The 13,478-nt window shown below is 38.6% G+C and overlaps 2 protein-coding genes across 3 annotated transcripts; both read left to right on the forward strand.

Moving 5' to 3' along the window:
* The first annotated feature begins 2,149 nt into the window (after nt 1-2,149).
* On the forward strand, nt 2,150-4,252 carry LOC115957146. Its single transcript, XM_031075370.1, has 4 exons — nt 2,150-2,505; nt 2,599-2,741; nt 2,832-3,239; nt 3,780-4,252. Exons 1-4 carry the CDS (start codon nt 2,150-2,152, stop codon nt 4,250-4,252), a joined length of 1,380 nt encoding a protein of 459 aa, XP_030931230.1.
* Nucleotides 4,253-10,602: 6,350 nt separating this feature from the next.
* LOC115955212 (actin-depolymerizing factor 2-like) lies at nt 10,603-12,628 on the forward strand. 2 transcript variants are annotated; one of them, XM_031073277.1, is made up of 3 exons: nt 10,603-10,748; nt 11,741-12,006; nt 12,111-12,628. In XM_031073277.1, the coding sequence occupies exons 1-3, from the start codon at nt 10,746-10,748 to the stop codon at nt 12,259-12,261; spliced, it is 420 nt and encodes a 139-aa protein (XP_030929137.1). In that variant the 5' UTR covers nt 10,603-10,745; the 3' UTR covers nt 12,262-12,628. The 2 variants fall into 2 exon arrangements, with proteins under 2 accessions (XP_030929137.1, XP_030929138.1); XM_031073278.1 differs by lacking the exon at nt 10,603-10,748 and adding an exon at nt 10,787-11,608.
* The last annotated feature ends 850 nt before the right edge of the window (nt 12,629-13,478 follow it).

The raw sequence follows: 13,478 nt of genomic DNA on the forward strand, positions 1-13,478 counted from the left end.
GGTTCTTGGCCGATTCACCTCGGTCACCTTTGATCTAGTGTTTCTTTCTTTCAAGCCTTCCAAGCAACTTCCAGTCCATTGAAGCTTGGAGCATTCAGCCTACTAATTTTCTGTGGATCATCAGTTGGTGTCGTCTGTGGGAATAGAATAAATTTGTGATTTGCAATTTATCTTTCTTAGACAAAAGGCTGTATGGTCCAGACAAGGTCAATGGCCTCTAGTCCAAGCCATCAGGAGAGTGAGAATGCTTCCAGCCACCCCAACCGTGCTCACCAGTGAGCACCTACCACACAACCGCCTTCCATCCAACAAATACAGTTCATGGCAGCTGCTATGGCAGAATTAACCCGTCAGAATCAAGAGTTGACCCAGGAGATCAACCAAAGGAGGCAACGTCATGAACGACGCGTGGAAAGACAAGCTTAGAGTCAAGAAGTTAGAGAAGGAGAAAATGTTGAGCATAAAAACCACTCAAGGGGTACCGCTTCACGAAGGGTGCCACACTTGGAAAGGGAGATGGATCCAATGAAAAGAGTCATGGACGAGATGAAGGAGAATATGCGAAGAATGAATCACGTAAATAATTTAATTCATCGAATTGATTCCCCTTTCATAGCTTCCATCAATAGTCATCCCCTGCCTTCCAAGTTCAAGATGCCTTCCTTGGATTCATATGATGGAACACGCAACCATGTGATCACAATGCACCTTCAAGAACACAATGCACCTTCAAGAAGTTCCAGATGAGATAATGTGCAGGGCCTTCCCAACCACCCTTAAGGGGCCAACACAAGTGTGGTTTAGCAAGATACCTCCAAACACTGTTGGTTCTTTCGAAGAGTTGAGTAAGTTGTTTGTCAGCAACTTTATTGGAGGACAAAGGCACAAACGCTCCTCATCCAGCTTGTTGACTATAAAGTAAGGAGAAAATGAGAGCTTGCGGTCTTTCATCACTCGCTTCAACAGGGAAGCCTTGACGGGGAGTTAGTTCGGATTTATTTATCCACAAGCAATATGATCAAGAGCCACAGACCATGGCTGAACTCGTCCACTTAGCCCAAAGTTTCATAAATGCAAAAGATGCAATCATTGCCAAAAAGAGGAAAAGAGCATAGAGAATGGAAGTAAACCTCCTACTCCATCCTAAGCAAGGCCCTCGTCCAAAAAAGGCCTAGACAGGAGAGAAGAAAGATAGTGATAATAAAAAGGTAGGATTGTCTTCAGGAAGGAGTTAGCACTACAGGCCCTTGAACGTGCCACTTGATTAGGTGCTTATGCAAATCAAGGATAATCCATCCTTGAAGTGGCCAGAAAAAATGAAGGGAAATCCCAACAATCGCAATAAAAGCAAGTATTGTCGCTTCCATAGAGATCATGGGCATGACACGAACGAGTGTTATGATTTAAAGTAACAGATAGAGAATCTTATCAGGCAGGGAAAGTTGAGGCATTTTATTGGACAAGATCATAAAGATGAGAAGTTGAAAGGAAAGGTAGAAGAGCCATCACAGCCCCCACTTGGAGAAATAAGAGTTATTGTAGGAGGAACTTCGACAAAGCAATCTTCCAAGTCAAGAAAGACATACCTGAAGGTGGTAAAGAACTTCCAACTCTCTAGACGACCACCAAGGACGAAGGGGGCGGACAAGTAGGCCATTACTTTTGTAAAAGAGGACACTGGAAGGGTCCATCACCCACATGACATGCAATCGTCATCATTTTGCTCATTGTGGATTACACGACTAGAAATGTGTTGGTAGATAATGGGAGTTCTACAGACATTCTATATTACCCCACCTTCCAGCAAATGAGACTTAGACGAGATCAACTTCGTTTAGTAAATTCACCCTTGGTAGGATTTGGAGGAATGAAATTACAATCTATAGGCACTATTACACTACCTGTAGTGGTGGGAGCATATCCACAATAGATAGCCAAATAAGTAAATTTCCTCGTCGTAAATTGTTCATCTTCCTATAACGCTATCATTGGACGACCAACTTTAAATAGTTAAAAGGCAGTAACATCTACATACCACCTATCTGTCAAGTTCTCAACAGATTACGGAATAGGGCAAGTACAAGGGGATCAGTTAGCCACTAGAGAATGCTACTTAGCCATGTTGGCTATGGATGAGCAAGTGTAGACGATGAACATAGAGGAAAGAAGGGTTGTTGCAGAGCCCACTGAAGTACTAGAAGACATCCCTCTAGAAGAGGATAATCTCAAGAAGTTTACCAGAATTGGAACAAGTATGGAAGAGAAGACGAAGCAAGACCTCGTCCAATTCTTAAGGAAGAGTATTGATATTTTTGCATGGAGTCATGAAGATATGCCAATAATTGACCCAAGTATTATTACTCATCGATTGAATGTGTATCCATTTTCCAAGCCTGTTCGTCATAAAAAGAAGGTTTTTGCTCCTGAGCGGGATAATGCTATCAAGGAAGAGGTCCAAAAGTTAATCACAACAAAATTTATTCAAGAAATCTATTACCCAAATTGGTTAGCTAACGTGGTGATGGTCAAGAAGGCAAATGGAAAGTGGAGGATGTGTGTAGACTTCACTGATTTAAATAAGGCTTGTCTTGAGGACAGTTATCCATTGCCACGCATTGACCAATTGGTAGACTCAATAACAGGTCATCAGTTGCTAAGTTTCATGGACGCATTCTCAAGTTATAACCAGATAAAGATGGATAAGGCAGATCAAGAGAATACATCCTTCATTACTAGTCAAGGTTTATTTTGTTATAAAGTGACCTTTGGTTTGAAGAATGCGGGGGCAACTTATCAGAGGTTAGTCAATCACATGTTTCATCCACAAATAGGACAAAATGTAGAAGTTTATATGGACGATATGTTGACGAAAAGCTTAGACGAGAAGAAACATCTAGACAACCTACAGGAGACCTTTGACACACTTAGACAATACAATATGAAGCTGAATCCAAGTAAGTGTGCCTTTGGGGTTTCGTCACATAAAGGAATTAAAGCGAATCCTAACAAGATCCAAGCCATTCTAAACATGGAACCACCAAAGAATGTCAAGGAAGTCCAGTCCCTCACTAGACGAGTTGCAGCTCTAAACAAGTTTGTTTCAAAAGTTACAGATAAATGTTTGCCTTTTTTTAAAGTTCTCAGGAATGCATTCGAATGGAAGAATGAGTGCCAAAAGGCCTTCCAGGATTTTAAAGTTTATCTTACCATGGCTCCCCTGCTAAGTCCATCCATACCAGGTGAGGAGTTGTACTTATACTTAGCAGTATCCCCACATGCAGTAAGTTCAGCATTGATCAGGGAAGAAGAGAAAGTGCAGAAGCCTATGTATTATACAAGCTGAGCACTAAGAGGAGTAGAAGGATGATATCCGATGATTGAAAAGTTGGCTTTTGCATTAATAACAACTTCCAGGAAGCTAAGACATTACTTCCAGGCACATGTCATCAATGTCATGATGGATCATCTGCTCAAGAAGGCGATGAACAAGTTGGAAGCCGCATGACAATTAATCCAATGGGCTATAAAGTTAAGTGAGTTTGATATTAGGTATCAGCCCAGGAATGCAATAAAGGCTTAAGCTTTAGCAAATTTCATTGTGGAATTCACTCCAGGTCATGGTAATCTAGACGAAGTGGAAGAGACTAAGACATAGGTCGTCCATGTAGATAGGTTGTCTACACTATATGCAGGAGGAATAGGAGTTGTATTGCAATACCCTGAAGGAGATAAGTTAAAGTATATGGCTCATCTACACTACTAAACAACTAACAATGAAGTTGAATATGAAGCCCTTCTTAAAGGACTGGAATTGGCTAAGTTCTTAGGGGCTGAGTCAGCAGTCATCCAAGGAGACTCTCAGTTGATCATAGGCCAAGTGAATGGAACATGTGAAGTGAAAGAAGAACGGATGAAGAAATACCTCAATAGGGTGAAACGCCTTATTAAGAGGTCTAAGGAAGCCAATTTCTTTCAAATCCCAAGGGAGGAAAATATGGAAGCAGACGCCTTAGCAAATGTAGCATCTACGGATGGATTGGTGGATGAACTTGATGAAGTTCAATACATGTCTACCATAGATCTTCCAGAGGTGCAGCAAATAGAAGGTGAAGGGAATTGGATGACCCCGATAATAGCTTACCTCAGGGATGGAAGGCTTCCAGAAGAAAAAGACGAGGTTAGAAAGCTAAGGATCATATCAACTAAGTATGTTCTTATAGACGAAGTGCTATACAAACGAGACTTTTCTTAGCCTTACTTAAGGTGTTTAACTCCAAACGAAGCAAACTAAGTGTTAAGGGAAATTCATGAAGGAGCATGCGAAAACCATTCAGGAGTTAAAGCACTTGTCCACAAGGTCATCCGTGCAGAATATTATTGGCCTACCATTCAAGCAGATGCTAAGGCTTATGTGAAGGTGTGTGATCAATGTCAATGTTTTAGTAACGTCCTTAGACAACCATCAAAGTACCCTACTCCGATGATGGTCCTATGGCCCTTTGCGCAATAAGGATTGGATATTTTGGGTCCTTTTTGAATTAGAACCAAGCAAATGAAGTTTTTGGTGTTGGGGATTAATTACTTTATTAAATGGGTGGAAGTTGAATCCTTAACAAAGATCACATAGTAGAATGTCAAAAACTTCGTCTGGAAAAGCATTATATGCAGGTTTGGGGTACCTAGGATACTAGTGTCAGACAATGGATGACAGTTTGATAACATACCCTTCAAAGATTTCTGCGAGCAACTTGAAATTAAGAATCATTATTCCTCACCCTCCCACTCACAAGCAGAAGTTGCAAACTGATCCTTGTTGAAGATCATCAAGACTCGGCTTGAGGGGACAAATGGAGTATGGCTAGATGAACCACCAGGTGTTTTATGGGCTTACAAGACGACTATGAGGACCCCTATCGGGGAAACTCCTTTTAAACTAGCCTATGGAAGCGAAGCAATCATACTTGCAGAGGTACACATGGCTAACCATAGGGTGATGAAGTATTAAGACAAGGAGAATGAAATACAACTTCGTCTTAATCTCGATCTAATTGACGAGGTAAGATGGATGCGGAGCACAGAACAGTGAAATATAAAAATCTTATAGCTAGGTAATATGATGCAATGGTGAAACCCAAGCACTTTAACATTGGGGACCTCGTCCTAAAAAGAGTCTCTTTGGCAACTAGAAACCCGGTCCATGAAAAGTTGGGGCCTAATTGGGAAAGACCTTATAGGGTTATCAATTGCAAAAGGCAGGGATCATACTACTTAGAAGACCTAGATGGAAGGAAGCTAGAGCATCCCTGGAATGTTGAGCATCTAAGAAGATATTATCAATGAAGGGTCAGCCTGAACGAGCATCATCATGGACAAAGTTGAAGCTATGTGTTACTTTCTTCATAATTATTTATGTTTATTGCTAATATTACATATTTTTAATATTTTAGTTCCCTAAAAGTGCATTAGTTTTCAACTTTTGCGCTATCTATGGATGAATTTGTGATGGACGAAGTCATGTACTTAGTATGTCTGTTTGTACATAAGTATTTTTAATTCCCTAAAGGCACTAGCTTATAAACATGTGCTATGCTTGTGAACGATGTTTATGTTATGTATATACAGTTTGGATTCCCAATGTATATAATGTTGTATGAATTTATGATTTTCATGTTGTTTTCATTTTAACTAATCCACAAGAAGGCTAAGGCCCAAGACAAGTAAAATCTCTAGATGCAGGGATGTAACGTCTATAAGCTTATCTTAAAATAAGGATAAAGCAAAGAAAAATAAACCTAAGGTATATTTGTCTAATCAATGGACAAGGTAAAACCTAAGGTATATTCGTCTACTCAATAGACAAGGTAACACCTAAGGTATATTCGTCTAATCAATGGACGAGGTAAAGCCTAAGGTATATTCGTCTAACTAATGGACAAGAAAAAAATGTGCACGTAAAAATTATTCAAAATCCATGGATGAATCTGACCAACCAACCAGTCCAGTCTTTGGATGAGTAAATGCTGGAAACGTCTTAAGACGAGTAAAGGATCGTCCAGCCTATGGACGAGAAATAATGCAAGCTATAAGTCAAATCTATGGTCAAATAAAGCTAGAAACACCATTCATAGATGAGTTACACTTTGTAAAAATTTAAAGAATGGTAAGAGTGTTGAACATAAAAAAAATTATTCTAACATGGACGAGCTAAATGCCTTCATGAGTGGACGGACCACACTTAAAAACCATAAAGATAACATGGATGATGTAAACAAAGGAAATTCATTCATAAAGCACATAACATGTTCAACATTAAATGAAGAATGAATATTGAAACAAATATTCATTCATAAAATATAAAAAGGGTAGACAACCATCGTCCAAAAGCCCTTATATTGTTCAAAGCCAGTGAAGGTCATTGTATCTGCTACACGTCCATAAACTTGGACGAATAGATCATAATTGTATAAATTTTAAAAATAAAAAGCCCAAAACAACAAGCACTTCCAATAAATTAAAATGATAAATTTTTTCTAAAAAAAATAAATAAATTTACTAAGATAAACCACTAGGGGCATCACCTCTAGACTTTGGGTTGTCCTTGCTAGCATCAAGGGCGTCCTGGACAGGTTCAGTTGAAGCATCATCCACCATGTTGACATTCTCGGAGCTCGTCGGAAGTAGGGAACTCTCTATGGCAGTGGGGATTATGAAGGAGTCAAAATCCATCTCAGGGTAGGCCTCCTTGGCATCAGTATGGAAGTTTTCATAGCCAACAGCATAATGACAATCTAGACGAGTCTTGAACTTGTTTGACCTCATGAAGGCTGTGACAGCTTCCTTTTGAGCCTTCTCCATGGACGAAGTAAACTCTTGAACCTTCACCTCGAGATGAGTGATACAGGTTTCCTTCTCAATAGAGTCTGCCTTGAGCTCCTCCACTTCATTCTTTAATTTCTGCTCAATTCCTTATAGACGATTAAGCTCCTTAGTCAGCCTGATCACCTCCCTTTTCTTCAAAAGAACCTCATTGTTCGGCTCTTTTCTCTTCTGCTTGGCAGCCTTAACCTCGTCACAAAGCTCCTTGGTTTGGGTGGACGCAGTGTAAAACTTTGACATGGCCTATAGATGGATGAAGGAGAGTTAAAAATCTTCCTTGAATTTTTTAGAAAATAAAACAAAAACAATGAAAATTACATACCTTGAAAAGGTCATGGATGGCAAAACGCTCAAAGTCCTTCACTGATATGTTATAGCATGAGTTCACCTCATTGTCAGTGATGATTCCTTTGAACGTCCTCCAAGCATAACCCTCGTCCAGTACCAAGTTGGGAGGACGCTTGGTTTTCACTGAAGGGCTGCAGGAGGAGGGAGGTCCTCAGGCTGGATGGACGAAGGAGTAATCTAGACGAGAACCAAGTATATTGCTAAGGCGTCTAGGTGTACCGTCGTAGCAGGGAACTTTGGAACCTTAGGAAGAGGAGTCTTGCCAAACTTCTGTTTCTTGGAACCTTGACGAGTAGGAAGGTCACCAAGGTCCACAAAGCTGGATATACCCTTCCTCTTCCCAACCTAGACACCAAGCTTCTGGACAACCAAGGGAGTGACATTGTCCAAGACCTATACGTTATTTTCACCCTCAGTACCACTTGCAACGCCTTTCCCTTTATTTTCCTCCATAGTGGTTAACCCTATGGTAAAAAGGCATTATTATTGTTATTATTATTATTATTATTATTATTATTATTATTATTATTTAAAGTTGGACGAAGCTTACTTCGATGAGTGGTCTCCTCATGGCAAGGTTTTCAGCAATAGGCTCAGGACCAAGTCCCCAAGCAGCTAGACGACTCAGGGTCAGCATGCTGTGGAAGGACATCTCAGAGAAGGCACGAACTCTGTCAATACGTTCTAAATAAAAACTATCCAAGTGTGGATGAGTAACACCTACACCAATATAAAAGAAGGTTAGACAAGGAAAAAGTTAGATAAAATAAATAAAAGAAATGAAGAAAGACATACCTTTTAGGACGAAGACGACCTAGGGGGTTGGTAAAAGGAGGGAAGGGGGCACTATCTACATCAACTGAGTCCCTAGCCCAATTTCCAGAAATAAAAAAGAATTCTTTTTTCCAAAACTTGTTAGAAGAACTACGGCCCTTAATCAAACTAAATTGAGGGCCCCTAGAAAAGAACTAGTGAAAACCAGCAAATAGTTTAATCTTTGAGGAATTATAGCAATAAAGGAACTCATCCACTATGATTGGACGGTTCCCATCAAGCGCCTCACCCATAACACTTGCAAGGCGACTATTGTCCTCCATCCATTAGGGTTGAGCTGGTTTGTTCCAATACCCAACCTATGGAAGAGACCTCTACAAAAGGAATTCAAAGGAAATCTAAGATCTGTTAGAAGATAGGAGGTATATACACCAAAACCTGAAAAAGGAAAACAGCACCATTCCCCCTCTTCAAGTAGATGAGGTCTAAACTTGTTAGGAATTTGGTATCTACCTACAAAAGTTTTTAACTTATTTGCATCTAAAGTAGATGCTACCTCAGGGGCACAACTATAGATTACATTCTCTTCCTCCTCTTCGTCTTGAGGAGGACTAAGTGACCTTCTGGACAAGCTAGCCTCAACCTCAGAAGTCATCCTACGTTGCATCTCTTGGAAATCCTTTAAAGGAAAACCAAGGACCCTAGACAAATAATACTCGTCTAAAGAACTACTATCACTACTATAAATTATACTACCCTTACTACTCTCATAACTATTGCCACCATTCCTAGAGGACACGTCCTGATACTCGTCTATCTCTCTCTCTAGGCTACTACTAGAAGCAGACATAATTAGAAGAATGAATAAAGACGAAAACCTAAGGATGAAGGGAGGAAGTACCTGACGAGACTAGAAGACGAGGACTAGACGAGGCTCTTGGACGAAATGGCAGAACGAAAATTATCAAAACAGTAAAAGGTAAGAGAGAGAATACATATTTATAGGGCTCAGAGGTGGGCCAACGAAGCAACGCGGACCAACCAAAGGTTGACACGTGGCATTTTCCTTAAAATATAAATCGACACAACTAGCCAATCGATGAGATTATGACACGTGCAACAATCTGGAACAATAAAATTTACCAGAGTAAGGACAACACGTGGTACAATAATTGACCATAAAAATGTTGATGCGTGTCAAAAAAACCAATGGTTATACTACAGTGTTTTGGACGACCCTTAGATAAGGGGCAACTGATGGTAAACTAAAAACCAAATCATCTCTAGTTCGTCTATAGAGTTGTCCATGGCCAAGAAGGTTAACCCAACATAGGAAGGCCATTCACTATGGGGAGGTCGTTCGTGGGTATAAAGGTCATCCATTAGGGAAGTAGCTGGACGACCTCTCATCACTTAGAAAATTTTCAGAATAGATTTACATACAAAAGCTTATGATTTGGACCACATTCTACTGTTTAGAAGTATGAGCAAAATCCTTGTTCATCGCTATAACTTCCCACTAGGTTCTTAATTTCTAATGGCAGTTGTAGAAGATAAAATTAAACCTACTAACTTCTAAAGTAGTTGTGGAAGTTAAGTTTAAACTTTCTAACTTCCGTATACGTTGAGGAAGTTACTAAACAAATAACCACTCCAAAGCTCACTGTATATGGACTCATCCACATTAAATTAAAGTAAGTTTTCACTTTTCCTAAAATTAGAATTCTTGAGTTCTAGAAGAAAAAGCTAACTGAAGTATTGAAGGGTTATTGACCAGTTCACCCCAATTACCTTTAATCTAGTATTTTTTTCTTTTCAGGCCTTCCAAACAACTTCCAGTCCATTAAAGCTCAAAGCATTTAGCCTACTAATTTTCTGTACATCATCACATGGGTCCTTCTATTTAGGGTCCGTTTGGATACAACTGAAAACTGAAAAACACTGTAGCAAAATAATTTTTAAATGTGTAAATAGTACCGTGGGACCCATTTTTAATATTTTTTTTAAATAAAGTGATTGTGGGTCTCATGAACAGTGCTCAAACAGTGCACAAACAGTAAAATTTGTCTCCTGCACAGTACATGAACAGTATTTTTACTGTTCATTCGCTTGAAAAAAAAAAAAAAAATCTTAAACGCAAACGTGCGTTTGGGAAGCGCAAAACGCACTTCCCAAACGCTTTTGCGCTTCCCAAACGCACTCTTAATTTCTTCTCTATTATTTCAAAAATAAGCCATTTTATCCCCTCATGGATCAAACTTTATTTCTAGTTTTAAGTAACAGTGTATAACTTTTCATATCATTTCAAATTTGAATTTATATATGTGAAATCTAAACCTGACCAACAAAATTGACCAGATTTGAAATTGATAGATCTGATGGACTGGTGTACAGTACAACTGTACATACACGCAAACGACATCGTACCAATAGCGAATAGTACACAGTCAGTCAGTAACAAAAGCCCATTGCGTGACGCCAACGCCACACTCACGATCTCACTGCAGGTGAGGTGGCACTCGTTCAATGGTTCAAAAAACCGTTCCCGTGACCATCACCGTTGCATTAGCAAGAGCCACCAAACTAAAAAGAAAGAAAGAAAGAAAGAAAGGGCTTCAATTCCATTTCCACATTTCCTATCCATCCATCCATCCATCTTTTTCGTTCTTCTCTCTCTGGGAGCCCTAGATTCTCTCTTCTCTCAGTCTCTCTCTTTTCTCCTCCGATATTTTCTCTAAACAAAAACAATGGTGAGTACTTCGATTTTTTTTTTCTTTTTTTTGTGTTCGGATCTGTAAAACTATTTGTTGATTTGAGTGAAATCTCAATGGATTTTCAGTGGACTAGAAATTTAACTAGGGTTTTGTAACTTTTGTTTCGGCTACTGATCTACTTGATTCTGATTTGATCATTTTTTTGTTGTTGATTTTTTCGATGAACCGTTTGGTCTTCGCTACTCATTTGATCTGTTCAGTTGATTTTGCTTTTGAGTCCGTTTGATCTGTATGTATATTTGTGTTCTGTTTGTGTGTATCTGTGTACATAGTACTATGTATGTGTTTAAGCTTCGCTGAAATTAATGCTCTGTGTTTCATATTAATCTGTCGGTTGTGTATTCTGTGACTAGGTTTCTGTGTTTGTGTGGTTGGCTTCAATGTTTTGCTTAATGAAATGATTTGGGACAGGAAATTTTCTGAACTCTGTTTTTTAGTTTTTAACTGCCTTGATTTAAAGCTTTGAGAACTTCTGATTTGTTCACTTGATGTTTTATGCCAAAATGAGTTGTGCTTGTGATCTAGTTTGCGTAGTTAAAAATGAAGATAAACTATGAATATAATCAAAGTCATTGGGAAATAATTTGGAGTATTTTAATTTGCTTAGTTGTTATGACAAATGCCGTGAATGTTAATAAGGAGAAGAAAGAAACTAGGATCTTGTGTTGTTATTTATATAATTATATCATTATTTGCTCATCATGGTATTTTCGATTGCAAGTTGTTGAAAATATTTTTGATGAAAGTTGTATGCTCTTGAAGAAACCCATGACATCTTCGTTGGCAACACCAGGGGTGCCAATTGAGCTACAAGGCTCTTGGCAATATGTCGCAAGGTTCTATGTTAAAGATTTAGAGTTATTTTTATATTTCATTTCAAAAAAAGCCTCTGTCTACGTTAAATATGGAAATGTTGATTTCAAATAGTTGGTATTTGATACTTGCAACTATTTTATCCAACATGGCAGGCAAACGCAGCATCTGGGATGGCTGTACACGATGATTGCAAGCTTAAGTTTTTAGAACTAAAGACAAAAAGAACTTACCGCTTCATTGTTTTCAAGATTGAGGAGAAGCAGAAGCAGGTTATTGTTGAGAAGCTCGGTGAGCCATCTGATAGTTATGAGGTTTTCTCTGCAAGCCTCCCTGCCAATGAGTGCCGTTATGCTGTGTATGACTTTGATTTTATGACAGAGGAGAATGTCCCAAGGAGCAGGATTGTTTTCATCGCCTGGTATTCTTTAGTGTTTCTGAGTTTACCATGTTCTTGTTCTGTTCTCCTGTATTATTGTTTGTTATGCTTTGTGCTTTTACTGATCTATTATATTATGTATGAAGGTCCCCTGATGTTTCAAAGGTGAGAAGCAAGATGATTTATGCAAGCTCTAAGGATAGGTTTAAGAGAGAGTTGGATGGTATTCAGGTGGAGTTGCAAGCTACTGATCCTACTGAGATGGGCGTTGATGTTATTAGAAGCCGCACTAATTAAATTTGAAGTGTGAGCTATGCAATGGAGATCTTTCCAACTATCTGGTTCAATGTTTATAGGTCGTGGAACTTAGAACTTGCTTTAATCTATGCTAATGGCTTGGTGTTTATTTAAATTTTTTCTTATTTTTTTTGAGTGAAAGGCAATTCGGCTTGGTGTTTTTTACATTTAAAACTTCCTGAATTGTTATCTGTGGCTTTATTGGGTATACTATTTAGTGTGAAACTATACACACTACTTATATGCTGGATTACGGGGTACATATCAATTTCAGTTTGCTCATTTGAACCCTATATTGTACTGTAGATCAGGCTATTCTTTTGCCTTCCCCATTACTGAGTTTGTCCTATGGTTACGTTTTGTTTTACTTGATTTTCTTTCCAATTTTTTTGGTGATATAGAAACAGTTTTTAAAGTGACCGATAGGCCGAAGATGTATTCATCAATTGCCAATAAGAGTAGATCAGAATTAGCATTGGCAGTCCTTGTTATTCTTTTTAATCTTTTTAGGTCCTGGGTATTGATAATTTTATATTTCAAACTGATGCTATTACCATTAAATCGATGGGCAATAGTGAGCAACATTGTGTTTAGTGTTTATCCATAGACTCGCTTATGCAATCTAAACCCCTGGCCAAGTGAAATGTTCTTTTTAATCCTTTGATCGGCCAAGGGACTTTTGCAAGATTGTATGCCATAGCAATATAGCATTATTGTGGCAGTGGTAACCGGGACCTTTAATAAAAATAACTTTTTCGTAATTTTAATTTTAATTATCTTTGTGAGGTTGTATATTTCCCGAGTACAAGGTTTTTGCCTCTCTCTTTATTAAAAGTTTTATAATATTAAAAGTTAATTGTGATCAAGCAGTTCTTCTATAATTTTTATGTAAGGAAGGAGTGGTAACATGCACACTTGGAGGGCGCAATACATCAGAGTCATGCTGTTCGCTCAATACATTCCTTCCTCTCTATCCTTGGAATGTTAGGTCATGGCTGCACTAAAAATAGAGATATTCGGCACTTCCATATCCATCGGCAAGCATTCATAGGCCACAAAGAGTCATGGTGTTGGAATAAAATCTACTAACTCGGTTTGCTGTAAGAAGCTCGTAGTGTAGAGATTATCCAAGTAATAATATTGTGCCGAATAAAAATCATTTGTCCCATTTTAAAATAACTTTTTATGCTATTAGTCTTAGCTTGTCATATTTTTAT

Source organism: Quercus lobata, chromosome 8 (assembly GCF_001633185.2).
Source record: "Quercus lobata isolate SW786 chromosome 8, ValleyOak3.0 Primary Assembly, whole genome shotgun sequence".
In the NCBI taxonomy this organism is placed as follows: Eukaryota; Viridiplantae; Streptophyta; class Magnoliopsida; order Fagales; family Fagaceae; genus Quercus; species Quercus lobata.

Bases quoted from the DNA above. Each gene is read 5' to 3' on its own strand.
- LOC115955212 (XM_031073277.1), top strand. The intron at 12,007-12,110 runs GTATTCTTTAGT...TTATGTATGAAG, and splicing joins AGGATTGTTTTCATCGCCTG to GTCCCCTGATGTTTCAAAGG.
- LOC115957146 (XM_031075370.1), top strand. From the start codon at position 2,150: ATGAACATAGAGGAAAGAAGGGTTGTTGCAGAGCCCACTGAAGTACTA. The intron at 2,506-2,598 runs GTTAGCTAACGT...TCTTGAGGACAG, and splicing joins GAAATCTATTACCCAAATTG to TTATCCATTGCCACGCATTG. The intron at 2,742-2,831 runs GTTTATTTTGTT...ATCCACAAATAG, and splicing joins ATCCTTCATTACTAGTCAAG to GACAAAATGTAGAAGTTTAT.